The 25,511-nt window shown below is 45.7% G+C and overlaps 2 protein-coding genes and 1 long non-coding RNA gene across 3 annotated transcripts in view; 1 reads left to right on the forward strand and 2 right to left on the reverse strand.

Moving 5' to 3' along the window:
* Positions 1 to 5,728: 5,728 nt before the first annotated feature.
* Positions 5,729 to 11,510, reverse strand: qrfp (pyroglutamylated RFamide peptide). The gene is made up of 2 exons (XM_008124834.3): positions 11,354 to 11,510; positions 5,729 to 6,302 (listed from the first exon to the last, which is right to left on the reverse strand). The coding sequence occupies exon 2, from the start codon at positions 6,300 to 6,302 to the stop codon at positions 5,898 to 5,900; it is 405 nt and encodes a 134-aa protein (XP_008123041.1). The 5' UTR covers positions 11,354 to 11,510; the 3' UTR covers positions 5,729 to 5,897.
* A 1,822-nt stretch (positions 11,511 to 13,332) lies between these two features.
* The window catches only part of fibcd1 (fibrinogen C domain containing 1), a 41,974-nt gene continuing 29,795 nt past the window's right edge, over positions 13,333 to 25,511 (reverse strand). Inside the window, exons 5-7 of the mRNA XM_062959045.1 lie at positions 19,818 to 19,914; positions 18,499 to 18,678; positions 13,333 to 16,280 (exon numbers count right to left, since the gene is read on the reverse strand). Coding sequence (XP_062815115.1) covers positions 16,021 to 16,280; positions 18,499 to 18,678; positions 19,818 to 19,914 — 537 coding nt within the window. The 3' untranslated portion in view covers positions 13,333 to 16,020. The remainder of the gene's footprint in view (positions 16,281 to 18,498; positions 18,679 to 19,817; positions 19,915 to 25,511) is intronic.
* Positions 19,909 to 25,511, forward strand: part of LOC134292997 (uncharacterized) — a 47,622-nt gene continuing 42,019 nt past the window's right edge. The window contains exon 1 of the long non-coding RNA XR_010000066.1: positions 19,909 to 20,240. This is a non-coding gene — a long non-coding RNA (uncharacterized LOC134292997). The remainder of the gene's footprint in view (positions 20,241 to 25,511) is intronic.

Consider the following 25,511-nt stretch of genomic DNA (forward strand, 5'->3'; position numbering starts at 1 on the left):
TTGCACAGACAGACTACAAACAGAGCCATCCTGGAACATACATACCGTACAATCGTACACACATATTTTCATTTTTATAATATAGACTACTTTGGGGGCCTGCGGTGCCCGGGTCATTTGAGAAAGGCATTGTTTGCCTGTGTTCCAAGTGTACTCTCAATCCAATGTCAGCTGGAGTGGTGCGGATGAACTACAGCTCCCACCTGCAAGTCCCATTGTCCATGGTCTATCCCTCGCCAAATAGTGCCAGGATGTAGAGTGAGTCCTGGGGGGGTCTGTGTACCAAGTTTGGTCCTTATTCGTCATTAGTGGGAGTCACAGTGATCTCGGGAAGTGAGGGAAGGTATTGCATGTCCCATCATCCATGGTCCATTACCCTCCAAACAACGCTAGGATGTTGAGTAGGTCATGGGGACTGTATGTATCAAGTTTAGTCTTGATCAGACATTTTTGGGAGTCGCAGTGTTCCCTGGAAATGAGTAGAGGTATTGGAAGTCCCATCATCCATAGTCCATCCCCTTTCAGGATGTAGAGTAGGTCATGGGGGTCTGTGTACCAAGTTTGGGCCTTATTTGTCATTGCTGGGGGTGGCAGTGGTGTCGGGAAGTGAGTGAAGATACTGCAAATCCCATCGTCCATGTTTGGTTGTCCCCCAAACCACAGCAGCATTTAAAGTGAGTCATTTGGGCCACATCGCTTCTTTGTTCCAAGTCTGGTGGAGTTCCGTCACTCGTGGGCATGGCAGTGATCTGTGGGAGCTGTGTAGGCTGAAGCCTGTTACGAGTTAGTGTACCAAAGCTAGTGTCACTCTGAGGAGAGAGAGTAGGCTGAAGCCTGTTACGAGTTAGTGTACCAAAGCTAGTGTCACTCTGAGGAGAGAGAGTAGGCTGAAGCCTGTTACGAGTTAGTGTACCAAAGCTAGTGTCACTCTGAGGAGAGAGAGTAGGCTGAAGCCTGTTACGAGTTAGTGTACCAAAGCTAGTGTCACTCTGAGGAGAGAGAGTAGGCTGAAGCCTGTTACGAGTTAGTGTACCAAAGCTAGTGTCACTCTCAGGAGAGAGAGTAGGCTGAAGCCTGTTACGAGTTAGTGTACCAAAGCTAGTGTCACTCTGAGGAGAGAGAGTAGGCTGAAGCCTGTTACGAGTTAGTGTACCAAAGCTAGTGTCACTCTGAGGAGAGAGAGTAGGCTGAAGCCTGTTACGAGTTAGTGTACCAAAGCTAGTGTCACTCTCAGGAGAGAGAGTAGGCTGAAGCCTGTTACGAGTTAGTGTACCAAAGCTAGTGTCACTCTGAGGAGAGAGAGTAGGCTGAAGCCTGTTACGAGTTAGTGTACCAAAGCTAGTGTCACTCTGAGGAGAGAGAGTAGGCTGAAGCCTGTTACGAGTTAGTGTACCAAAGCTAGTGTCACTCTCAGGAGAGAGAGTAGGCTGAAGCCTGTTACGAGTTAGTGTACCAAAGCTAGTGTCACTCTGAGGAGAGAGAGTAGGCTGAAGCCTGTTACGAGTTAGTGTACCAAAGCTAGTGTCACTCTGAGGAGAGAGAGTAGGCTGAAGCCTGTTACGAGTTAGTGTACCAAAGCTAGTGTCACTCTCAGGAGAGAGAGTAGGCTGAAGCCTGTTACGAGTTAGTGTACCAAAGCTAGTGTCACTCTGAGGAGAGAGAGTAGGCTGAAGCCTGTTACGAGTTAGTGTACCAAAGCTAGTGTCACTCTGAGGAGAGAGAGTAGGCTGAAGCCTGTTACGAGTTAGTGTACCAAAGCTAGTGTCACTCTCAGGAGAGAGAGTAGGCTGAAGCCTGTTACGAGTTAGTGTACCAAAGCTAGTGTCACTCTGAGGAGAGAGAGTAGGCTGAAGCCTGTTACGAGTTAGTGTACCAAAGCTAGTGTCACTCTGAGGAGAGAGAGTAGGCTGAAGCCTGTTACGAGTTAGTGTACCAAAGCTAGTGTCACTCTGAGGAGAGAGAGTAGGCTGAAGCCTGTTACGAGTTAGTGTACCAAAGCTAGTGTCACTCTGAGGAGAGAGAGTAGGCTGAAGCCTGTTACGAGTTAGTGTACCAAAGCTAGTGTCACTCTCAGGAGAGAGAGTAGGCTGAAGCCTGTTACGAGTTAGTGTACCAAAGCTAGTGTCACTCTGAGGAGAGAGAGTAGGCTGAAGCCTGTTACGAGTTAGTGTACCAAAGCTAGTGTCACTCTGAGGAGAGAGAGTAGGCTGAAGCCTGTTACGAGTTAGTGTACCAAAGCTAGTGTCACTCTCAGGAGAGAGAATAGGCTGAAGCCTGTTACGAGTTAGTGTACCAAAGCTAGTGTCACTCTGAGGAGAGAGAGTAGGCTGAAGCCTGTTACGAGTTAGTGTACCAAAGCTAGTGTCACTCTGAGGAGAGAGAGTAGGCTGAAGCCTGTTACGAGTTAGTGTACCAAAGCTAGTGTCACTCTGAGGAGAGAGAGTAGGCTGAAGCCTGTTACGAGTTAGTGTACCAAAGCTAGTGTCACTCTCAGGAGAGAGAGTAGGCTGAAGCCTGTTACGAGTTAGTGTACCAAAGCTAGTGTCACTCTGAGGAGAGAGAGTAGGCTGAAGCCTGTTACGAGTTAGTGTACCAAAGCTAGTGTCACTCTGAGGAGAGAGAGTAGGCTGAAGCCTGTTACGAGTTAGTGTACCAAAGCTAGTGTCACTCTGAGGAGAGAGAGTAGGCTGAAGCCTGTTACGAGTTAGTGTACCAAAGCTAGTGTCACTCTGAGGAGAGAGAGTAGGCTGAAGCCTGTTACGAGTTAGTGTACCAAAGCTAGTGTCACTCTGAGGAGAGAGAGTAGGCTGAAGCCTGTTACGAGTTAGTGTACCAAAGCTAGTGTCACTCTGAGGAGAGAGAGTAGGCTGAAGCCTGTTACGAGTTAGTGTACCAAAGCTAGTGTCACTCTGAGGAGAGAGAGTAGGCTGAAGCCTGTTAGAGTTAGTGTACCAAAGCTAGTGTCACTCTGAGGAGAGAGAGTAGGCTGAAGCCTGTTAGAGTTAGTGTACCAAAGCTAGTGTCACTCTGAGGAGAGAGAGTAGGCTGAAGCCTGTTACGAGTTAGTGTACCAAAGCTAGTGTCACTCTGAGGAGAGAGAGTAGGCTGAAGCCTGTTACGAGTTAGTGTACCAAAGCTAGTGTCACTCTCAGGAGAGAGAGTAGGCTGAAGCCTGTTACGAGTTAGTGTACCAAAGCTAGTGTCACTCTGAGGAGAGAGAGTAGGCTGAAGCCTGTTACGAGTTAGTGTACCAAAGCTAGTGTCACTCTGAGGAGAGAGAGTAGGCTGAAGCCTGTTACGAGTTAGTGTACCAAAGCTAGTGTCACTCTGAGGAGAGAGAGTAGGCTGAAGCCTGTTACGAGTTAGTGTACCAAAGCTAGTGTCACTCTGAGGAGAGAGAGTAGGCTGAAGCCTGTTACGAGTTAGTGTACCAAAGCTAGTGTCACTCTGAGGAGAGAGAGTAGGCTGAAGCCTGTTACGAGTTAGTGTACCAAAGCTAGTGTCACTCTGAGGAGAGAGAGTAGGCTGAAGCCTGTTACGAGTTAGTGTACCAAAGCTAGTGTCACTCTGAGGAGAGAGAGTAGGCTGAAGCCTGTTAGAGTTAGTGTACCAAAGCTAGTGTCACTCTGAGGAGAGAGAGTAGGCTGAAGCCTGTTAGAGTTAGTGTACCAAAGCTAGTGTCACTCTGAGGAGAGAGAGTAGGCTGAAGCCTGTTACGAGTTAGTGTACCAAAGCTAGTGTCACTCTGAGGAGAGAGAATAGGCTGAAGCCTGTTACGAGTTAGTGTACCAAAGCTAGTGTCACTCTGAGGAGAGAGAGTAGGCTGAAGCCTGTTACGAGTTAGTGTACCAAAGCTAGTGTCACTCTGAGGAGAGAGAGTAGGCTGAAGCCTGTTACGAGTTAGTGTACCAAAGCTAGTGTCACTCTGAGGAGAGAGAGTAGGCTGAAGCCTGTTACGAGTTAGTGTACCAAAGCTAGTGTCACTCTGAGGAGAGAGAGTAGGCTGAAGCCTGTTACGAGTTAGTGTACCAAAGCTAGTGTCACTCTGAGGAGAGAGAGTAGGCTGAAGCCTGTTACGAGTTAGTGTACCAAAGCTAGTGTCACTCTGAGGAGAGAGAGTAGGCTGAAGCCTGTTAGAGTTAGTGTACCAAAGCTAGTGTCACTCTGAGGAGAGAGAGTAGGCTGAAGCCAGTTACGAGTTAGTGTACCAAAGCTAGTGTCACTCTGAGGAGAGAGAGTAGGCTGAAGCCTGTTACGAGTTAGTGTACCAAAGCTAGTGTCACTCTGAGGAGAGAGAGTAGGCTGAAGCCTGTTACGAGTTAGTGTACCAAAGCTAGTGTCACTCTGAGGAGAGAGAGTAGGCTGAAGCCTGTTACGAGTTAGTGTACCAAAGCTAGTGTCACTCTGAGGAGAGAGAGTAGGCTGAAGCCTGTTAGAGTTAGTGTACCAAAGCTAGTGTCACTCTGAGGAGAGAGAGTAGGCTGAAGCCTGTTACGAGTTAGTGTACCAAAGCTAGTGTCACTCTGAGGAGAGAGAGTAGGCTGAAGCCTGTTACGAGTTAGTGTACCAAAGCTAGTGTCACTCTGAGGAGAGAGAGTAGGCTGAAGCCTGTTACGAGTTAGTGTACCAAAGCTAGTGTCACTCTGAGGAGAGAGAGTAGGCTGAAGCCTGTTACGAGTTAGTGTACCAAAGCTAGTGTCACTCTGAGGAGAGAGAGTAGGCTGAAGCCTGTTAGAGTTAGTGTACCAAAGCTAGTGTCACTCTGAGGAGAGAGAGTAGGCTGAAGCCTGTTACGAGTTAGTGTACCAAAGCTAGTGTCACTCTGAGGAGAGAGAGTAGGCTGAAGCCTGTTACGAGTTAGTGTACCAAAGCTAGTGTCACTCTGAGGAGAGAGAGTAGGCTGAAGCCTGTTAGAGTTAGTGTACCAAAGCTAGTGTCACTCTGAGGAGAGAGAGTAGGCTGAAGCCTGTTACGAGTTAGTGTACCAAAGCTAGTGTCACTCTGAGGAGAGAGAGTAGGCTGAAGCCTGTTAGAGTTAGTGTACCAAAGCTAGTGTCACTCTGAGGAGAGAGAGTAGGCTGAAGCCTGTTACGAGTTAGTGTACCAAAGCTAGTGTCACTCTGAGGAGAGAGTAGGCTGAAGCCTGTTAGAGTTAGTGTACCAAAGCTAGTGTCACTCTGAGGAGAGAGAGTAGGCTGAAGCCTGTTACGAGTTAGTGTACCAAAGCTAGTGTCACTCTGAGGAGAGAGAGTAGGCTGAAGCCTGTTACGAGTTAGTGTACCAAAGCTAGTGTCACTCTGAGGAGAGAGAGTAGGCTGAAGCCTGTTAGAGTTAGTGTACCAAAGCTAGTGTCACTCTGAGGAGAGAGAGTAGGCTGAAGCCTGTTACGAGTTAGTGTACCAAAGCTAGTGTCACTCTGAGGAGAGAGAGTAGGCTGAAGCCTGTTAGAGTTAGTGTACCAAAGCTAGTGTCACTCTGAGGAGAGAGAGTAGGCTGAAGCCTGTTACGAGTTAGTGTACCAAAGCTAGTGTCACTCTGAGGAGAGAGAGTAGGCTGAAGCCTGTTAGAGTTAGTGTACCAAAGCTAGTGTCACTCTCAGGAGAGAGAGTAGGCTGAAGCCTGTTGGTGGTAGTTTTTGCCTCAGGGGTCCCAGTGGCCTGTGAAAGTGGCGGCCAATCAGAAAGCTGGCACATACTCCGCCCGACCAATCAAAAAGCTGCCACAAACATACATACAAACATTCACTTTTATTATATAGATAGAGATATATAGTATCGAACCATCTGGGTACACTGTTTGGCCCTACATTCCCCAGTTTTCATGCTCTGGGGTTAGTGGAGTCTAGCGGGGCACAGGACGTGAAATCTTGGGACAAAGAGCTTTCCTAGAGGGTCCCTTTAGCCCCATGGATAGAAGGGGGTCTCCCGGCCCCCCCAGACACCGGTCCGTCTCCCCCTCCTCCCAAAGCGGAAGCTGAAGCCCCCCTTCCTCCGGCTGTATCCGTGCAGCTCCTCCGCCAGACCCTCAAGACCACCGGCCCGCTTCTCCCCGTTTTCACTGGCGGCTTCGTTGTCATCCGCTTTCTCCCTTCTGGACCGCATGCCGTCTTGACCCTTGCCACATTTCTGCATCTCTTGGACCAAGTCTTGTCGGGGCAGTCGGTCCCCCTGTGGTGACCCCCCGAAACCAAAAAGCCCCGGTTCTCTTGCAGCGCGTCCCAAGTCGTGGTGGCCATCGTCCGGAGGCAGGCAGGTCCCGATGCTGAGCAGGAGGAGGCAGAAAATGGGGCAGGAGACATTCATCTGCAGGAGAAAGGGACCGTAGAAAGGGTAAAGCCTAGAGCAAGGCCCCCCCAAAATAAAGCCCGGGGCCCACATGCAGCCTCAAAGCACAGCAGACAAAGAATCAGTACAAGAAAACTGCACTACAAACTAGAGCTGACAGCTGGCACAACTATTATTATTATTATTATTATTGTTGTTGACGCAAAGACACAGTATAACATAACAAACGAGATCTGTATCCTGGAGTTCGTCAAACACTTCCCGAGTGTTTAGGACCATGTGATTTACTATTATTGTCATTATTATTATTGTTATTGGCACAAAGACACAGATCTGTATGCTGGATTTCGTATCACAAAATCACAAGTCGAACACTTCCCAAGTGTTTAGGACTGTGTGAAACCCCTCAAAGCACAGCAAAGAATCAGTACAAGAAAACTGCACTACAAACTAGAGCTGACAGCTGGCACAGCAGTTATTATTACTATTACAGTATTATTATTATTATTATTATTATTATTATTATTATTATTATTATTATTATTGGCACAAAGACACAGTATAACACAGCAAACAAGATCTGTATGCTGGATTTCGTATCACAAAATCACAAGTCAAACACTTCCCAAGTGTTTAGAACTGTGTGAAACTCCTCAAAGCACAGCAGAGAATCAGTACAAGAAAACTGCACTACAAACTAGAGCTGACAGCTGGCACAACTATTATTATTATTATTGACACAAAGTCATAGTATAACACAGCAAACGAGATCTATATGCTGAGTTTCGTATCACAAAATCACAAGTCAAACCCTTCTGAAGTGTTTAGGACTGTGTGATTTATTATTATTATTATTATTGGCACAAAGACACAGTATAACACAGCAAACGAGATCTGTATGCTGGATTTCGTATCACAAAATCACAAGTCGAACACTTCGCAAGTGTTTAGGACTGTGTGAAACTCCTCAAAGCACAGCAGACAAAGAATCAGTACAAGAAAACTGCACTACAAACTAGTGCTGACAGCTGGCACAACAATTATTATTATTATTGACACAATGACACAGTATAACACAGCAAACGAGATCTATATGCTGGGTTTCGTATCACAAAATCACAAGTCGAACACTTCCCAAGTGTTTAGGACTGTGTGATTTATTATGATGATGATGATGATTATTATTATTGGCACAAAGACACAGTATAACACAGCAAACGAGATCTGTATGCTGGATTTTGTATCACAAAATCACAAGTCGAACACTTCCCAAGTGTTTAGAACTGTGTGATTTGTTGTTGTTGTTGTTTCCCCTAGATTGCAAGACATCAGAGTCAGTTGCGACATGGGAATGCTCAACAAGAGGCAACCAAAGAATTGAGAGTTGTTGTGTGTTTTCTGGGCTGTCTGGCCATGTTCCAGAAGCATTCCTTCCTGACGTTTCGCCCACATCTATGGCAGGCATCCCCAGAGGTTGTGCGGTGTGTGGAGAAACTAAGCAAGGAATAATGTCCAGGGGAAAAAACTCTTTTTTGTTGGAGACCAGTGTGAATGTTGTAATTAATCACCTTGATTGGCATTAAATGTCCTTCCAAACTTCATATCTTGGCCTGGGAGAATCCTTTGTTCACAGTCGTAAGCTGCCCCTGATTGATTCATGTCTGGAATTCTGTTTTCAGAGTGTTGCGCTTTATTTACTGTCCTGATTTTGGAGGCAGCCAGATTTTGTTCATTTTCATGGTTTCAAGAGAATCCTTCTGGAACATGGCCATACAGCCTACCCTTCTAACTGGCAGCTAGAGGAAAAAAACGGCTTTTCCTGGTCCTCTAATTTGGACTTTATTTTTCTAGGGGTTTTTTTTTGTTTTTGTTTTTGTTTGAAAGACATATTTTGAGTGACTATGTCTTTTGTGGCCAGATTTGGTGTGATTTGGTTCAGTGGTTTTGTTGTTTACTCCATAGTAAAAAGTCACATTACGTTTTTATATAGATAAGATTTTATGGTTTATACTATTATTCTAGTGTTTATTAAAAAACCGAACGGCGGAGTAGTGAGGGACCACTGTACCTCATTCTATACTTAAGTTGCACACAGTTTTGTGCCGCACTTTCAGATTGCCAAATCTATGAGTAGCACCACCTTCAGCACCATGGGCAGCTCATCTGAAAGTCAGGCTAGAACTGAGAAGGGCAGTGTGTTTCGGGTGTTGCGAAGTGGCACCTGGGGAGACATTAGAGCTTCGGTGATTAAAATCAACCGTCAAAACAAAGGCATTGTACCCTGACATTGTATCGTTTGACAGCCGTAATGTGCTGTCATTACGTTGCTCAGCCCACGGTCACAAGGGAATGGGATAAAAGGTTTGGAATATTAGAACTGGGTTGTTGTATGTTTTCCATGTCTGGCCATGTTCCAGAAGCATTCTCTCCTGACGTTTCGACCACATCTATGGCAGGCATCCTCACAACCTCTGATCCTCACAACCTCTGCCATAGATGTGGGCGAAACTTCAGGAGAGAATGCTTCTGGAACATGGCCAGACAATTCGGAAAACATGCAACAACTCTGTGATCCCAGCCACAAAAACCTTCGACAACACGATATTAGAACTGGCAGCAAAAAAAAAATCGAAACAAGGTTTGGCTCTACTGCGAGGATGCATTTACACTATAGAATTAATGCAGTTCGGTACCACTTGAATTGCTATTTATTTATTTATTACAACAGTTATATCCTGCCCTTCTCACTCAACAGGGGACTCAGGGCGGCTTACAATAAAACACATATATAAAAACTGTATAGTACATTATAAATCAGATTAAAAATTATTAGCTTACATCAACATTCATAAACACATTCTAATACAGATGGGCATGTTCAAATTCAAAAGACTGGGTTTGTCGATCAAGTTCTGGCGTACATGATAATAATTGGCACTTCTAGTTGTTATTTGAACTCATGGGTTTCCCAACTAGAATAGACTCAAGGTGCATTTACACTTTAGAACGATTCAGTTTGTTTGTTTATTTATTTACTACATTTATACTCCGCCCTCTCTCACAATATTAGCATTACGTATATATTACTATATTGTACTGTACCACTATACTGTAATATTATTAGTAATATTACATTTTTATATAATATATAATTTATATTATTATATTATATTACTAGCTGTGCCCGGCCACCTGTTGCTGTGGCTTATGGGAATCCTTGGTTGGCCAGGTGGAATAGCAGTGAATAGCCTTGCAGCCTCAAAGCCTGGTTGTTTTCTTATGGGAATCCTTGTTTGGTGAGCTGGAATACCTTTCTGACCGGCAGCCGGGGGGGGGGGGGAACTGCTCTTCTTCATCCTCTAATTTGGACTTTATTTTTCTAGGGTTTTTTGTTTGAAAGACATAGATTGGATGACTATGTGTTTTGTGGCCAAGCTTGGTGTGATTTGGTTCAGTGGTTTTGTTGTTTGCTCAGTCCTACAAACGTACATTACATTTTGTATATATAGATTATTAGTATGATATTGTATTACATTATAATATTATTATCAATATTATATGTATATAGAATATATTATATTATTACTGTAGCACAATATTAGTATTATACTAGCTGTACCCGGCCACGCGATGCTGTGGCTTATGGGAATGCTTTGTTGGCCAGGTGGAATAGCAGTGAATAGCCTTGCAGTCTCCAAGCCTATCCGTTTTCTTCTTATGGGAATTCTTGTTTGGTGAGCTGGAATGCAACGGAATAGGCTTGCTGCTTCGAAGGCTAGCTACTTGCGTTCTAAGAGAATTTTTTTGGGCTGCAAGAATTGCAACAAATAGTCTCACTGCTTCAAAGCCTGGCTGCTTGCTTCCTAGGAGAATCTTTGGTTGGTCAGCTTCAATAGTACAGAGCAGTATCACTGCTTCAAAGCTTGGCCGCCTTCTACCAAGATTAATCCTTTGTTGGTCTGGTTGAATTGCACTGAATAGCCTTGCAGCTTCAATGCCTGGCTGTGTTATACCTAGGAGAATCCTTGTTTGGTGAGCTGGAGTAGCAATCTCAATCAAAAAGCCTGGCTACATCCTTGGTAGGAGAATCCTTGTTTAGCCAGCTTGAACTGCACTGAATAGTCTTGCAGCTTAAAAGCCCGGCCGCTTTCTATATACGGGCATGGAGTTTTCTTTCTTTTCTTTTTTTCTTTCTTTCTTTCTTTCTTTCTTTCTTTTCTTTCTTTCTTTCTTTCTTTCTTTCTTTCTTTCTTTCTTTCTTTCTTTTTTTTTTTTGATGGTCACTCCTTGGAAAGTGATTAGTTCTGTGGCCAAATTTGGTGTGATTTGGCCCAGTGGTTTTGTTGTTAACTCGGTCCTAATTATGCACATTACATTTAGATAGATAGATAGATAGATAGATAGATAGATAGATAGATAGATAGATAGATAGATATAAATGTAATGTGCATAATTAGGACCGAGTTAACAACAAAACCACTGGGCCAAATCACACCAAATTTGGCCACAAAACGAATGTGTCTCAACTGAAGTGAAAGGCAGATATAAATAAATATTATGATAAAATTAAAGTGATTAATTAAAGTAATTAAAGTGATTAACTACACATTCACACTGACCTCTCTCACCCTAGACTTTCCACAGATATATATTTACCTCTTTGCTTAGTTTTCTCCATACCTCACAACCTCTGAGGATGCCTGCCATAGATGTGGGCGAAACGTCAGGAGAGAATGCTTCTGGAACATGGCCACACAGCCCGAAAGACACACAACAACCCAATATTATGATAGGTAACTACTTTTAACTGTCATGGCTCATAATGAGTTACGGTTTTGCAAGGACTTGTAACTTTTCCCTACCAAAGAGTTCTAGTGCCTTTCCAAACTACGACCCCCTTGCTGAATATTAGTATTGTGAAACTGCTCAGTTTATTTCTCTTTGAAAGAGACTTTCTTCTGATAGTTATTTAAACAACACGTCGAATTGTTGGCCCCAATTCTGTACAAATGGGAAACTGAAAATGGAGAGGAGAAGGAAAGAGAAGGCCACCGGAAAATATAACTTACCTTGTTGAGCGCTGGCGATCAGGTAGTGTGTGTGGCGGAGCGGGATGCAAGTGAGGTTCCCGTGGACCCCAGTCTTTAAATAGGACCCCTCATTAACGGCGCCCCACTCCGCCCCTCCCTTGGCTTTTCTGGCCCGGCATTCCTGAGCCTGGGATGCCATTGTGGGCAAATGGAACAGATCCGCTTCTCGGTTGACGAGCCGCAAATCATTGTCTGAGGAGCCTCCTTATTAGCCTCTTGTGCCATTGTACTCATTTGTCCTCTTTTGAGAGGGAACGGCAACGCAAGGAACTCCAACGCGGCTTTGTTAACCGTTGAATCTGTGTTGGGAAGAAAAGGGTGCTCATAGGGAACCTAAGGAGGTTTGTGGCCAAATTTGGTGTGATTTGGCCCAGTGGTTTTGTTGTTAACTCGGTCCTAATTCTGCACATTACATTTATAGATAGTTGGATAATTATTATTATTACTAGCTGAGCCCGGCCACGCGTTGCTGTGGCAAAGTGGTGGTGGTATTGGTTAAAAATTAGTATGGAATTTTTATTTGTATTTTTAAAATTAATTTTGTTGTAACTTATCTTTTTTATTATATTTTATTATTTAGTTGTATTCTTTTTAGTTATTTTGTTATTATAGTATTTTATTGTATTAATTTTTTAGTGTTTTTATTATTTTTATTGTATTATTTGTCTTTATTTTATTTTTTATTCTTTTATTAACACTGGGCTGAGTGGGTTGCTAGGAGACCAAGTGGGCGGAGCTTAGTCTTCTAACTGGCAGCAATTAGATAAAAACAATTACTCCTCTCCCTCTAATTAGGACGTTATTTTTCTTTTCTTTTTGTTGTCGGAACCTAGCGGCAAGGATGGTGGGTTGTGTTGCCAAATTTCTAGGTTCTGGAGCTTGTACTTTTGTTGTTTAGTGGGAAGAACGAACACCATTACTCTTTTATATATATATATGTGTCTCAGAAGTTTCTTGATCATTATTTGGGTATACAGTAGACTCTCACTTATCCAAGCTAATCAGGCTGGCAGAAGCTTGGATAAGCGAATATCTTGGATAATAAGGAGGGATTTAGGAAAAACCTATTAAACATCAAATTAGGTTATGATTTTACAAATTAAGCACCACAACATCATGTTTTACAACAAATTTGACAGAAAAAGCAATTCAGTATGGAGTAATGTTATGTTGTAATTACTGTATTTACAAATTTAGCACCAAAATATCGCGAAAAATTGAAAACGTTGACTACAAAAATGGCTTGGATTATCCAGAACCTTGGATAATCGAGGCTTGGATAAGTGAGACTCTACTGTATATATGTGAAGAAGGAAGGGTGGGACAAATGATTCTCCTTGTTTCTTCTGAAGGCGATCTTCCTGGGAAAGAGAAGTTGACCTGAAAGAGCTTTGATTCTGATTGACGGTGGTTTATCCTTTGTTGGTTTGGTTGAATTGCACTGAATAGCCTTGCAGCTTCAATGCCTGGCTGTGTTATACCTAGTCCAATCCGGTTTTTTTTGGGGGGGGGGGGGGCATGAGTGAAGGACACAGCTTGGATATGTTGGTGTATTGTGGCCAAATTTGGTGTGAATTGGTTCAGTGGTTTTGTTGTTTACTCAGTCCTACAAACGTACATTCTCTAATTTGGACAATATCTTTGTAGGTTTTTTTGTTTTGTTTGAAAGACATAGATCGGAGCCTACCCTTCTGACCGGCAACCAGGGTTGGAAACGGCTCTTCCTCGTCCTCTAATTTGGACTTTAGTTTTCTAGGGTTTTTTTGTTTGAAAGACATAGATGGGGTGACTATGTCTTTTGTGGCCAAATTTGGTGTGAATCGGTTCAGTGGTTTTGTTGTTTACTCAGTCCTACAAACGTACATTACATTTTTACATATATAGATGGGCATTGTGAGATGAGTTTATGGTCAAGTCTCGCCTTCATGATGAAGAAGAATCACCAACAACACAGCTGATACATAATAATGAGTTCCTTTTTTATTATTAAGGAGTTTGAGCAAGTCCAAAGGTTACAGCACCGGACACCAATCACACGCTAGATCTACTTCCCCCGATCGGCATGCAGCGGGTCATTTGCCACAACGTTCAGCCCCGAACCCGGCTCCCTTGCCGACATTTCCAAAAGCTGTCTTCTTCCCTCGCAACTCCCATGGAATTGCAGATTCCCTTTTTTTTTTTAATCGTGGGGAGGTAGACATTGGAAGGAAACTCAAATTCGAAACATGTTCTGACACGACGGAGATGGAGGAGCTTTCCCGGAGCAGCCCATTTCTCTCCTTTGCGACAGGGATGCAATTCCTTCCTCCCATCCGCCCACCTCGAGCCGCCTTTACCTGCCAAATAAATTCTTCTTCCCAGCGAGATCTATCCCTTCACAGCCAAGGGGATTGCGGTTTGCATCAAACCTGGGCAATTGTCCCAATTTGGAACATCTGGGCTTGACGGGAACAGCTTGGCCCGCTAACTCTCTGGCCATTGGTGCGCCGGGCGCTGCGGCGTTTGCTCAAAAGCCTCTTTGGCAATCCCGTTTTCTGCCGAGCCGAAGGAGGAAGAAAAAAAAAAGAACAAAAGAAGAGAAGAAAAGACAAGGAAGGAAGGAAGGCAGGGAGATCTTCAAAGGCTCAATTTCTGACGCTGCCCGTAACTCACGAAAGAAAAAGTCCCCTTTGATTGACTCGACAAGACCGTAATTGGGAGAAATGAGAATTTTAACAGGTGTATGGCTCATCGGAAGGGAGCTGCTGCCTGCTTGTTAGGCGGGCAGCTGGCACTTTTGTGAGGCTACCCTGTCATTTCTGAGCTCTGAAGACCGCGGAATCGCAATGGAGGACCTAGAAAAGGCCTAAAGACACCGGAATCCAGTGCAATTCTGCAGTCATTCATGGCCATAAAACCATAATCCTCCTAAAGCTAGGGTCCTGGAAATCTAATTTAGGATCTCGTAACCACAAAACCCAGAGACGGTGCTCCAACCTTTCCAATGCCTTTGCCCAGCTGCATAAACCAATAGTAGGGACTGAATGAAATATTCAAGGAAAATATTAGGCATGTCCGATCGATGAAAAAAATGTTCCAATTCTCGTTTCTAAAGTAGGGGGGGGGGGGGGCTGGCGCTTCGATATAGAAAGTATTTCCGATTTTTTCACCCAAAAATTTCAGATATTTCCAAAAATTCGTAATGATTCTAAATGTTTCTAAAATGGCGGACGCGCATGCGCAATCGCTACACACCGGGCTTGTATGGCAATCTTCCATGTGGACGCAGAGGACGTTAGCCCCCACCTTTGCGTCCATCGTGGAAGCTTCTGATTGGCCGGGGAGCGGCAGCCATGTTAGGCTGCGCTAAGCTCCCATTCAAAGTAGGTTGAAGAAATGAAAAAAAAATTAAAATATTTTTAATATATATTTAACAAAAAAAATTGGGGAAAAATATTAACGAAACATTAAGAGACAATTAGAGAATGGGCCAACAATGGTTTGAATTACATTGCTGGTTGCGCTGTGAGACAATGTCTCGGAATGCGTATCAAAAAGCGAGAACAATCTGAAATAATTCCGATATACGATTCAAAACGATTTTTTGGACATGTCTAGAAAATATGACTTTGCGTTGTGGTTGGACCGCCAGTCGATGGGCAATTGAGGCTAGATGCGGCTCGCTGGATTCAATGATTATGTGCTTTTCAAAACGACGTTTTGGTCCTCTTCTCAAGAAACGTGGCTTTCGGAAGCTGTCTCGACACTATATGCCTTCTTTCTAGTCTTGTTTTGCTGTGTTTCTTTCTCTCTGCAGAAAGAGTGCAGCTCACCCATTGGCTTGCAATTCCCTTAGCAGCAAGAAGATCCAAGCGTTTCTTATTCGCTCCAAAACAGGAGCCAGAGCCAACTGTCTGTTGGAGGATCTCCCAGCCTTTGTGCACCAACAAACATAAAAAGGAGAGTGCATCTGTAAACAGGGGCGGCTCAAGCCGTAAGCGAACTACGCATTTGCAGAAGACGCCAGTTGAGGTGCATCCAGGCGTCCAGCTGCAAAAAGAGGGAGAGAAACACAGCTTCTCTTCTTCCCAAAGTCCCGACCCCCTTCCTTGTTGCAAGGGACGAGGCCGGGGGCTCAACGAAGAGAGAAGCAGCGAGTGATTTGTTTTTGGGGCTGGCGCCAAAAATACTGTTTGCTTACACTTGAAAATTACCTAGGGCCGGCTCTGTCTGTAAAATCCGCTCTTGTTTTGTGTGATGGTACAACAGGGATCTCGCCGATTGCTTTCAAACGCCTCCGGCCTTCCCTTGCATTGGACCTACTAAACAACCGCAGACGGAAGGCCTAACCTACAGTGGATGGATGTGCTCAGACCCAAACAAAAAACACCCCTCGCATTCCCATTCTTTGGATATTAAAGCATCTTTTTTTTTACAAAAAAGGGAAGGTGAACGTGTGAGATCTAAGACTCCCCGTAATGAGAGATTGCTGGCTCGAAAGAACACATTTGGATTCAGCACCGACAAAGAGTTACCTTCAGAAGGGACAGCATTGTATCCCCGGACTCAGACAAAAAAAGACACTGAGCTACGGGGGTCAGTGGGTCAGGTCAGTGGATCAGGGGTCTCGGAGGGGAAGAGAGGGGCACGGCGGAGGGGATTCGCAGCTAGTTCTCCTCCCGGGCGGGCCGGATCTTCATCTCAGTGAACTTGAGGGAGTACTGCCACCCGGTCCAGGAGGACCACTCCACGCCGTCGGCGTACGAGCTGTGCTGGCCCTTGAGGTACTGGCCGTTCAGGTTGGAGGTGTGGCAGTTGCGGTACCACCAGGCCCCGTGGTAGAAGGTGGCGCAGTTGTTGTCCGAGTGGTCGTTGTCCAGGTCCTTGGTGGTGAAGCGCATGCCGTTGTGCTTCAAGAAGGAGTCTCCTGGAATGGGAAGGAGGGACAACACAGCATCATTGAACCATAGGGTCCTAGACTTGGAAGGGACCTCAAGAGCCATCCAGACCAACCCCATTATTGGGCAGGAAGACACCATTCTATCCCTCCCAACAGATAGTCAATTAGCCAGCCTCTTCTAAGAAACCTCCAGATAAGGAAGAAGGCTCCACTGTGCTCCAAGGCAGCCTACAGTCAACTATAGTTGGAAGAGCCTCCAAGGGCCATCCAGTCCAAGCCCATTCTACCAGGCAAGAAGACACCATTTGATCCCTCCCAACAGATGGTCATTTAGCCAGCCTCTTCTAAGAAACCTCCAGAGGAGGAAGGAGGCTCCACCAGACTTCAAGGCAGTCTACAGTCAACTATAGTTGGAAGGCTTCCCAAAAGATCATTGAGTCAAACCCATTCTGCTGTAAATAATAATAATAATAATAATAATAATAATAATAATAATAATAATAATAATAAGGAAGGCATCATCCAATCCCCCTCAACAAATGAAGTCAAAAATCAGAAACTCCTCAAGCAGAGCAGACAAAAAATCAGTACAAGAAAACCGCACTACAAACTAGAGCTGACAGCTGTGTCATAATAAAATAATAATAATAATAATAATAATAATAATAAGGAAGGCATCATCCAATCCCCCTCAACAGATGACCATCCAGGCTGTGCAACTACACTCCCGATACTACAAGAACCGTGGAGTTGTAGGATCAAAAGTAACTTTTTTCCAAACTCGAGGGAGTTCATTGACTCACATATGCCTTGATGTTGGCATTACAGGGAAGTCAGGTTTGCAAAACGAAAGGCCACACAAACACACGTTTACATATTGATATGTCATAGGAACCCAGCCATTGAGATGAAACTTATTTTTTCTTTTCCCTGCCAGGGAGACCTATTTATCTCCGCGCCAGCCGCTGACCGCTGGGCCCCCGTGCAAATTGGGCCCTCCCCGTCCGAGGCTCTTATCGCAGGGTGAAATGTCAATTTCCGACACGGAACTTGCATTCCGCGGCAGAGGTTTTGAAGTGGAAATGTGCCTCTCTGACAGGCCGAGTCATCTCAATGCCATTAGCGCCGGCAAGGATGCGCTTATAATGTGCATTTTTTGGAGGGAGTGGCCCTCCATCCTGCACTTGGGAAAGTGATAAAAGAAAACAGGTATGTGTTTGAATGCAACGGAAAATTGGCACAGAATGGCCCGGGTTGGTGCTTCTGCTCCGGATCAGAATGAAAACGGAAAAGTTTGAACTGCAGCAACTTCCGTAATTTGTATATGATGCAAAATTGATACCAAGAAAACCCAGTTATAGGATCGCCACACATTAGTAGTAGCAATAATAATAATAATAATAATAACAACAACAACAGCAACAACAACATCACTGCACCCCGGCAGTGAGGCTTGAGTCTGTTAGTGTGCAAATGATGCTGGATACAACATCATGATGCTGGATACAACAGTTGAGGCTTGTGTCTGTTGGTGTGCAGATGCCAGTGTTAGATGTTAGAAATCAGTTGAGGCTTGAGTCTGTTAGTGTGCAAATGATGCTGGATACAACAGTTGAGGCTTGAGTCTGTTAGTGTGCAAATGATGCTGGATACAACAGTTGAGGCTTGAGTCTGTTAGTGTGCAGATGCCAGTGTTAGATGTTAGAAGTCAGTTGAAGCTTAAGTCAGTGTGCAGATGCCAGTGTTAGATGTTAGAAGTCAGTTGAGGCTTAAGTCTGTTAGTGTGCAGATGCCAGTGTTAGACGTTAGAAGTCAGTTGAGGCTTGAGTCAGTGTGCAGATGCCAGTGTTAGACGTTAGAAGTCAGTTGAGGCTTGAGTCTGTTAGTGTGCAAATGATGCTGGATACAACATCGTGATGCTGGATACAACAGTTGAGGCTTGAGTCTGTTAGTGTGCAGATGCCAGTGTTAGATGTTAGAAGTCAGTTGAGGCTTAAGTCTGTTAGTGTGCAGATGCCAGTGTTAGACGTTAGAAGTCAGTTGAGGCTTGAGTCAGTGTGCAGATGCCAGTGTTAGACGTTAGAAGTCAGTTGAGGCTTGAGTCTGTTAGTATGCAAATGATGCTGGATACAACATCGTGATGCTGGATACAACATCATGAGGCAACTCTGGTGAGATACATGACATCTTGCCCTCTGTTTCGACACATTTGTATGCCCACAACGTCCCCGTCTCTGGCCCTTACCTGCCGTCCCGGAATAGTCGGCAATGGTGATGGGGTATCCGTCTTCCTCGGGGTCCACCGAGAACAGGCCCACCGAGAAGGTGCCGTAGTGCGCATAGGCCGTCTCGTTCTCAAAGTCCTCCAGATCAATGCGCAGCTCATAGGCGGCTTGTGTGGTCAAGGCATTGATCCGTTTCAAGCCTATAACCGGAAAAAGCAGAACAGGCAGTATAGTATCCTGTATCCAAAATGTTTAGGGCCAGAAGTGTTTCTGATTTTGGAGAAATCTTGAAGATGGGACGTTAATCTAAACATATGGAAGGCCATTTTATCTACAATACTGATGGAGCCTCCCGGTTTTGTAGTTTGTCTTTCAGAATATTTGTGTATATTTAGAAAGAGACTAGCTGTGCCCGGTCACACGTTGCTGTCCCCCAGCGCCATTGTGGCCGAAGGGGTCGCTAGAAGACAAAGGGGGCAGGGCCTACCCTTCTGGCTGGCAACCAGGGTTGGAAACGGCTCTTCCTCGTCCTCTAATTTGGACTTTAGTTTTCTAGGGTTTTTTGTTTGAAAGACATAGATGGGGTGGCTATGTCTTTTGTGGCCATGGCAGTTAAAAGTGGCATCAGACTGTTTGAGTATGGATGCTAATGTAGGAAGTTAGAAAACTGTTGAGGCTTGAGTCTGTTAGTGTGCAGATGCCAGTGTTAGATTTTAGAAGTCAGTTGAGGCGTGAGTCTGTTTGAGTACAGATGCTAATGTGGGAAGTTAGAAAACTGTTGAGGCTTGAGTCTGTTTGAGTACAGATGCTAATGTAGGAAGTTAGAAGTCAGTTGAGGCTTGAGTCTGTTAGTGTGCAGATGCCAGTGTTAAAAGTTAGAAGTCAGTTGAGGCTTGAGTCTGGGTACAGATTCTAATACAGGAAGTTAGAAAACTGTTGAGGCTTGAGTTTCTGGAAGCAGACTGTTTTTAAAGAGAGCTGTACAAAGCAATATACCAGATTATAAGTTAAAGATACAAACTGAAATGTTTTAAAGCTTAACCTGACAGGGAATTTACCTCTATATTTAAATATTTAAATATATTTAAGAAGTCTACTTGAATCTTTGTCTGCTGAAAGCATCAAATAGAAACAAAATATCTACGTGCCCAGTGATCTTCCATTATCCAATAAACTAAAGGAATACTCCTGAAACTCTGCTACGCATTCGGTTATAATACTAACAGTTCATAATCCAATACCGCAATTGGTTTTGAGCCCAACAGGCCATAATCCATTAGCCCTATACAGATGTTTGTAACTTGGGGACTACTTGTGGTATCTGCTCTAATAGCCATACCTAGCCAATGCTCCCCGGTGAGCTTCCCGAACCCGTCTCGATAGGCTTCCCATCCACGGAAGAAGTTCACAGATCCGTCCTCGCGCCGCTGGAAGACCTGTGGAAACACCAATCGCCGCAGTGTTAGGACCGGGAAATCTGGATCGGCGCAGAGAGAGAGCCTTTTGTTGGCTCGGTTCTGGCCTCCCAGCTGCAGCACGGCTTGCGAGACGCGGCCGCGAATTAATTTGAAAACGCCTTTTGAAATTGGCTAATTAAATTGGAGCGGCTCCGCGCCGGGAGAGATGCCAAAATAAGGCTGCCTGTCAGGAGGGATACGTGTTTCGGGTAGGAAAACTGGAGTGGAAGATATGGCTGCAGACCGAGAGTCACATGGATCCAGGAAACATCAGGGTCGGTCGAGATGTGCCAAAAGGTATTCAGGTGCGTCTACGTTGTGGAATGAATATGGTTTGACACCACTTGAACTGCCCGGCTCAATGCTATGGGAACATGAGAGTTGTAGCTTGTCAGCTTTCTCTGGCAACTAGTGCTAAACTAAGCCTTGAACGGTTGTGTTGTTAAAGTGCGAAGTATGGAACCCTGCAGATGGGGAAGCCTCAGCATTGAACGGTTGTGTTGTTAAAGGGCGAAGTACGGAATCCTGCAGACGGGGAAGCCTCAGCATTGAATGGTTGTGTTGTTAAAGGGCGAAGTATGGAACCCTGCGCAGACGGAGAAGCCTTAGCATTGAACGGTTGTGTTGTTAAAGTGCGAAGTATGGAACCCTGCGCAGACGGGGAAGCCTTAGCATTGAACGGTTGTGTTGTTAAAGGGCGAAGTATGGAACCCTGCGCAGACGGGGAAGCCTTAGCATTGAACGGTTGTGTTGTTAAAGTGCGAAGTATGGAACCCTGCAGACGAGGAAGCCTCAGCATTGAATGGTTGTGTTGTTAAAGGGCGAAGTACGGAACCCTGCAGACGGGGAAGCCTCAGCATTGAATGGTTGTGTTGTTAAAGGGCGAAGTACGGAACCCTGCAGACGGGGAAGCCTTAGCATTGAACGGTTGTGTTGTTAAAGTGCGAAGTACGGAACCCTGCGCAGATGGGGAAGCCTTAGCATTGAACGGTTGTGTTGTTAAAGGGCGAAGTATGGAACCCTGCGCAGATGGGGAAGCCTTAGCATTGAACGGTTGTGTTGTTAAAGTGCGAAGTACAGAACCCTGCAGACGGGGAAGCCTCAGCATTGAATGGTTGTGTTGTTAAAGGGCGAAGTACGGAACCCTGCGCAGACGGAGAAGCCTTAGCATTGAATGGTTGTGTTGTTAAAGGGCGAAGTATGGAACCCTGCGCAGATGGGGAAGCCTTAGCATTGGACGGTTGTGTTGTTAAAGTGCGAAGTAAGAAACCCCCACCAATGCCTGATCAAGACCAAACTTGGCACACAGCGCCCCCATGGCCCACTCTACATCTTGGTATGGTTTGGAATCGCTTGGACCATGGATGATGGGACTTGCAGTATCTTCACTCGCTTCCCGAGACTACTGCGACCCCCACCAATGCCCGATCAAGACCAAACATGCCACACAGAGTTCCCATGGCCCACTCTACATCTTGGTATGGTTTGAAAGCGTTTGGACCATGGATGGTGGGATTTGCAGTATCTGCACTCACTTCCCGAGGCCACTGCGACCCCCACCAATGCCTGATCAAGACCAAACTTAGCTGGCAAGGATCCCAATGCTGATTGACAGGTGGGGGCTTTGGCCGTGCCATAGAAGGGGAGGGAAGGCGGCACAGAGAAGGTGCTAATGCCATTAATCTGCTTTGACCTCTGGCCAGTTGTCCGGGGGCTTGGGAGGCATTAGTGGGCGCCTCTCTCTGCCCGGCCGGCCGGCCCTCCCCCTTCGCTAGCTGGCCACGATTACGAACGCCTCCTCGGGAGATTAGCCACAGCCTTTCCTCCGGCCGATGATCCCTTTTGCAAAGTGCGGGCAGCCTCCGGTCTCTCCGAACCCTGGCCTTGCTATTTTCAAGCTAGGAAGAGAGTTTAGCATCGGGTTGTTGTGTGTCTTTCGGGCTGTGTGGCCATGGTCCAGAAGTAGCATTCTCTCCTGACGTTTCGCCCACATCTATGGCAGGCATCCTCAGAGGTTGTGAGGCATGGAGAAACTAGGCAAGGAAGGTAAATATATATATCTGTGGAGAGTCCAGGGTGTGACAAGAGTCCTTTGTCAGTTGGAAGCCAGCGCTGATGTTTCAGTTAATCACCCTAATTAGCATTGGAAAGGTTTGTCTCTTGCCTGGGGGAAGATTTGATCTACTCACATTTGCATGTTTTCAAACTGAAGCTGGGGCTAATCGCGGGAGCTCACTCTGCTCCCCGGATTATGTGGCCGGCATGACTCCATGGAGCGCTGTTACCTATTGATCTACTCAAATTTGCATGTTTTTGAACTACTATGTTTGCAGTAGCTGGGGCTAACAGTGGGAGCTCACTCCGCTCCCCGGATTATGTGGCCGGCATGACTTCATGGAGCGCTGTTACCTTCCCGCCAGAGCAGTACCTATTGATCTACTCAAATTTTTATGTTTTTGAACTGCTAGCTTGGCAGAAGCTGGGGCTAACAGCGGGAGCTCACTCTGCTCCCCGGATTATGTGGCCGGCATGACTGCATGGAGCGCTGTTACCTTCCCGCTGGAGCAGTACCTATTGATCTACTCACATTTGCATGTTTTCGAACTACTAAGTTCGCAGTAGCTGGGGCTAACAGCGGGAGCTCACTCCACTCCCCGGATTCGAACCACCACCAGCAGAGCAGTGGTTTAACCCGCTGCACCACCGGGGGCTCCAATGGATCCTATATCTATGCACAATATGGTCCTTTAGTATGAATACGTAAAATTGTGGATAATGGCAAACCCTCTTGATCTAAATGAACTTCCTGTGCCAGAGCATTGGAGAGGTGTCCTGGAAGACCTAGAAAGTGCCTAGAGAGGAATGTGGATAAGGAATACCGCAGCTCAGGAATGCTACAGACTTGTGCCTTTCCTGCACACAAAAATGTCATCGAAGTGATGTTTTCTGCACGAAAATGCACACAAAGAATCTCCTATTCAGATGTGTAGACTAAAGTCCCCCAATGCAAAGAAGTCCAAAGTTTTCCAGGTCTAGAAACTGACAAGGGCTTGATGGACACGTCATTTTCCTGCCGGCGCCTTGCTTCTCTCCTCCGCAAGGCCCCCGAGGATCCTTCGGACTAGGTCAGCTTTAAATAGACATTTAAGTAATTGAGTTCTCATCCTTCCCGACTCAGAGAGCTGGGCCGCCCGAGGCAGAGAGAGAAGGAGGACGGGAGGCTTCCACAGGTTGCACCACATGCCGTTCTTGTCTCCAAGGCTTCTTGCCTGGAGGCACTGCTCTTTCCCTGGCATGAATTTGGGGGGGGGGGGGGGGGGGGAATTAACGAAACATTAAGAGACAATTAGAGAATGGGCCAACAATGGTTCGAATTACATTGCTGGTTGTGCTGCGAGACAATGTCTCGGAATGCGTATCAAAAAGCGAGAACAATCCGAAATAATTCCGATATACGATTCAAAACGATTTTTTGGACATGTCTAATGGATATGATAGAATTGGAAGAGAGCCCTGAGGATCATCTAGTCCCACCGTTCTGCCCAGCAGGGAGACACAATCTGAGCCCTTCCAACAGATGTCCTTCCAGCCATAGAGAAATGGCCATAGACACAATCCAAGCCCACCCCACAGATGTCCAAATGGCCGTAGATATGAGAGCGAGATGATGGATCGGTAAGATTGAGATAGATGTGTGGATACGACAGAGTTGGAAGAGAGCCCCAAGGATCATCTAGTCCCACCGTTCTGCCCAGCAGGGAGACACAATCTGAGCCCTCCCAACAGATGTCCTTCCAGCCATAGAGAAATGGCCATAGACACAATCCAAGCCCTCCCCACAGATGTCCGCATAGCTATAGAGAAAATGCCATAGACACAATCCAAGCTCTCCTGACAGATGTCCTTCCAGCCATAGAGAAATGGCCATAGACACAATCCGAGCCAACAGATGTCCTTCCAGCCATAGAGAAATGGCCATAGACACAATCCAAGCCCTCCCAACAGATGTCCGCATAGCCATAGAGAAAATGCCATAGACACAATCCGAGCCCTCCTGACAGATGTCCTTCCAGCCATAAAGAAATGGCCATAGACACAATCTGAGCCCTCCTGACAGATGTCCGCATAGCCATAGAGAAAATGCCATAGACACAATCCGAGTCCTCCCAACAGATGTCTTTCCAGCCATAAAGAAATGGCCATAGACACAATCCGAGCCCTCCCAACAGATGTCTGCATAGCCATAGAGAAAACGCCATAAACACAATCCGAGCCCTCCCAACAGATGTCCTTCGAGCCATAGAGATGGCAATAGATACAATCTGAGCCCTCCCAACAGATGTCCTTCCAGCCATAGAGGAAATGCCACAGACACAATCCAAGCCCTCCCCACAGATGTCCAAATGGCCGTAGACATGAGAGCGAGATGATAGATCGGTAAGATTGACCTTCCTTTATCTGGAATTCTCAAATCCGAGATCTTGCTTTCTGATGGTGCAATGCACCCAATCGTTTTGCTTCATGCACCAGAATATCGCATTCATTTCCTTGCAGGCTTTGTGCATCGATGGGTTTCATATTGGGCCTGGCTCTAAGATTATCTCAAGACGGATATGGAAATATTCCAAAAATCAAAGTCTTTGCCAATGTTATTTTTCGACTCCCTAGATATGCAAATATCGCAGAATCCAGGAATGTTGTGCTTCGACTTGGCTCCAAGATATCGCCAATGTGTTTCAAATCCCTTCTCTGCCAGACTACAACTCCCCGCATGCCGTGGGATTTTAAGGTGGTGCCAAACTGCATTAATTCAACCGTGTAGATGCCGCTCTTGCTCTCAATATTGACGTGTTTGCTTCTTCCTCCTTCGGCTGACCTTCTGATTTGGGAAGGAGGCTCGGCGCTCCTCCGTTGGCGTCTTTCCCTCGTTTTTTCTGGCGTTCCTTCGTGCTTCTCCCTCCTTTTCTGCAGGCAGGGCCTGTCAATCACATCTCGCTCCAAGCCTAGTAGATCCGCGATGGGCAAATCGTCCTTCTTCGGATTCCCTGAGGAAGGACGATGCCGATGACTCCGTCCCTCCCCGGGAAACATGTGTCACAGTTTGCCAATCATTATGTGATTAAGACGTACTTGTAAACATACAAATTCAAATAGACCAAAAGCTCAGAAAGTTTATTTTTCTCCGCCGATCTTAATGTGGATCGTTTACTTCTCGGCCTCAACGTTGCTACCCGTCATAGGCTAAGCTTACACTTTTTTTCACGATTCTCGGATTTGTAGCTGAGAACAGCTCAATTGTCCGAAATTTCCATCTTGGGGACTTCATCAGATTATGCTGGGAAGTGTTCAGAAGAAGAGAGTTCAGTCTAACTTCATTTTGTAATACGAGGGTTGAATGAGAAGTAATGCTTCCACCTTCATAATTCCTCTGGCTTGTTCAGTAGACTCTCCTCTACAGTTCCATCTGGCGGGAAGCCTTAGCGTTGGACGGTTGTGTTGTTAAAATGCAAAGTATGGAATCCTGCGCAGATGGAGAAGCCTTAGCATTGAACGGTTGTGTTGTTAAAGTGCAAAGT

Source organism: Anolis carolinensis, unplaced genomic scaffold (genome assembly GCF_035594765.1).
Source record: "Anolis carolinensis isolate JA03-04 unplaced genomic scaffold, rAnoCar3.1.pri scaffold_7, whole genome shotgun sequence".
Taxonomy (NCBI): Eukaryota; Metazoa; Chordata; class Lepidosauria; order Squamata; family Dactyloidae; genus Anolis; species Anolis carolinensis.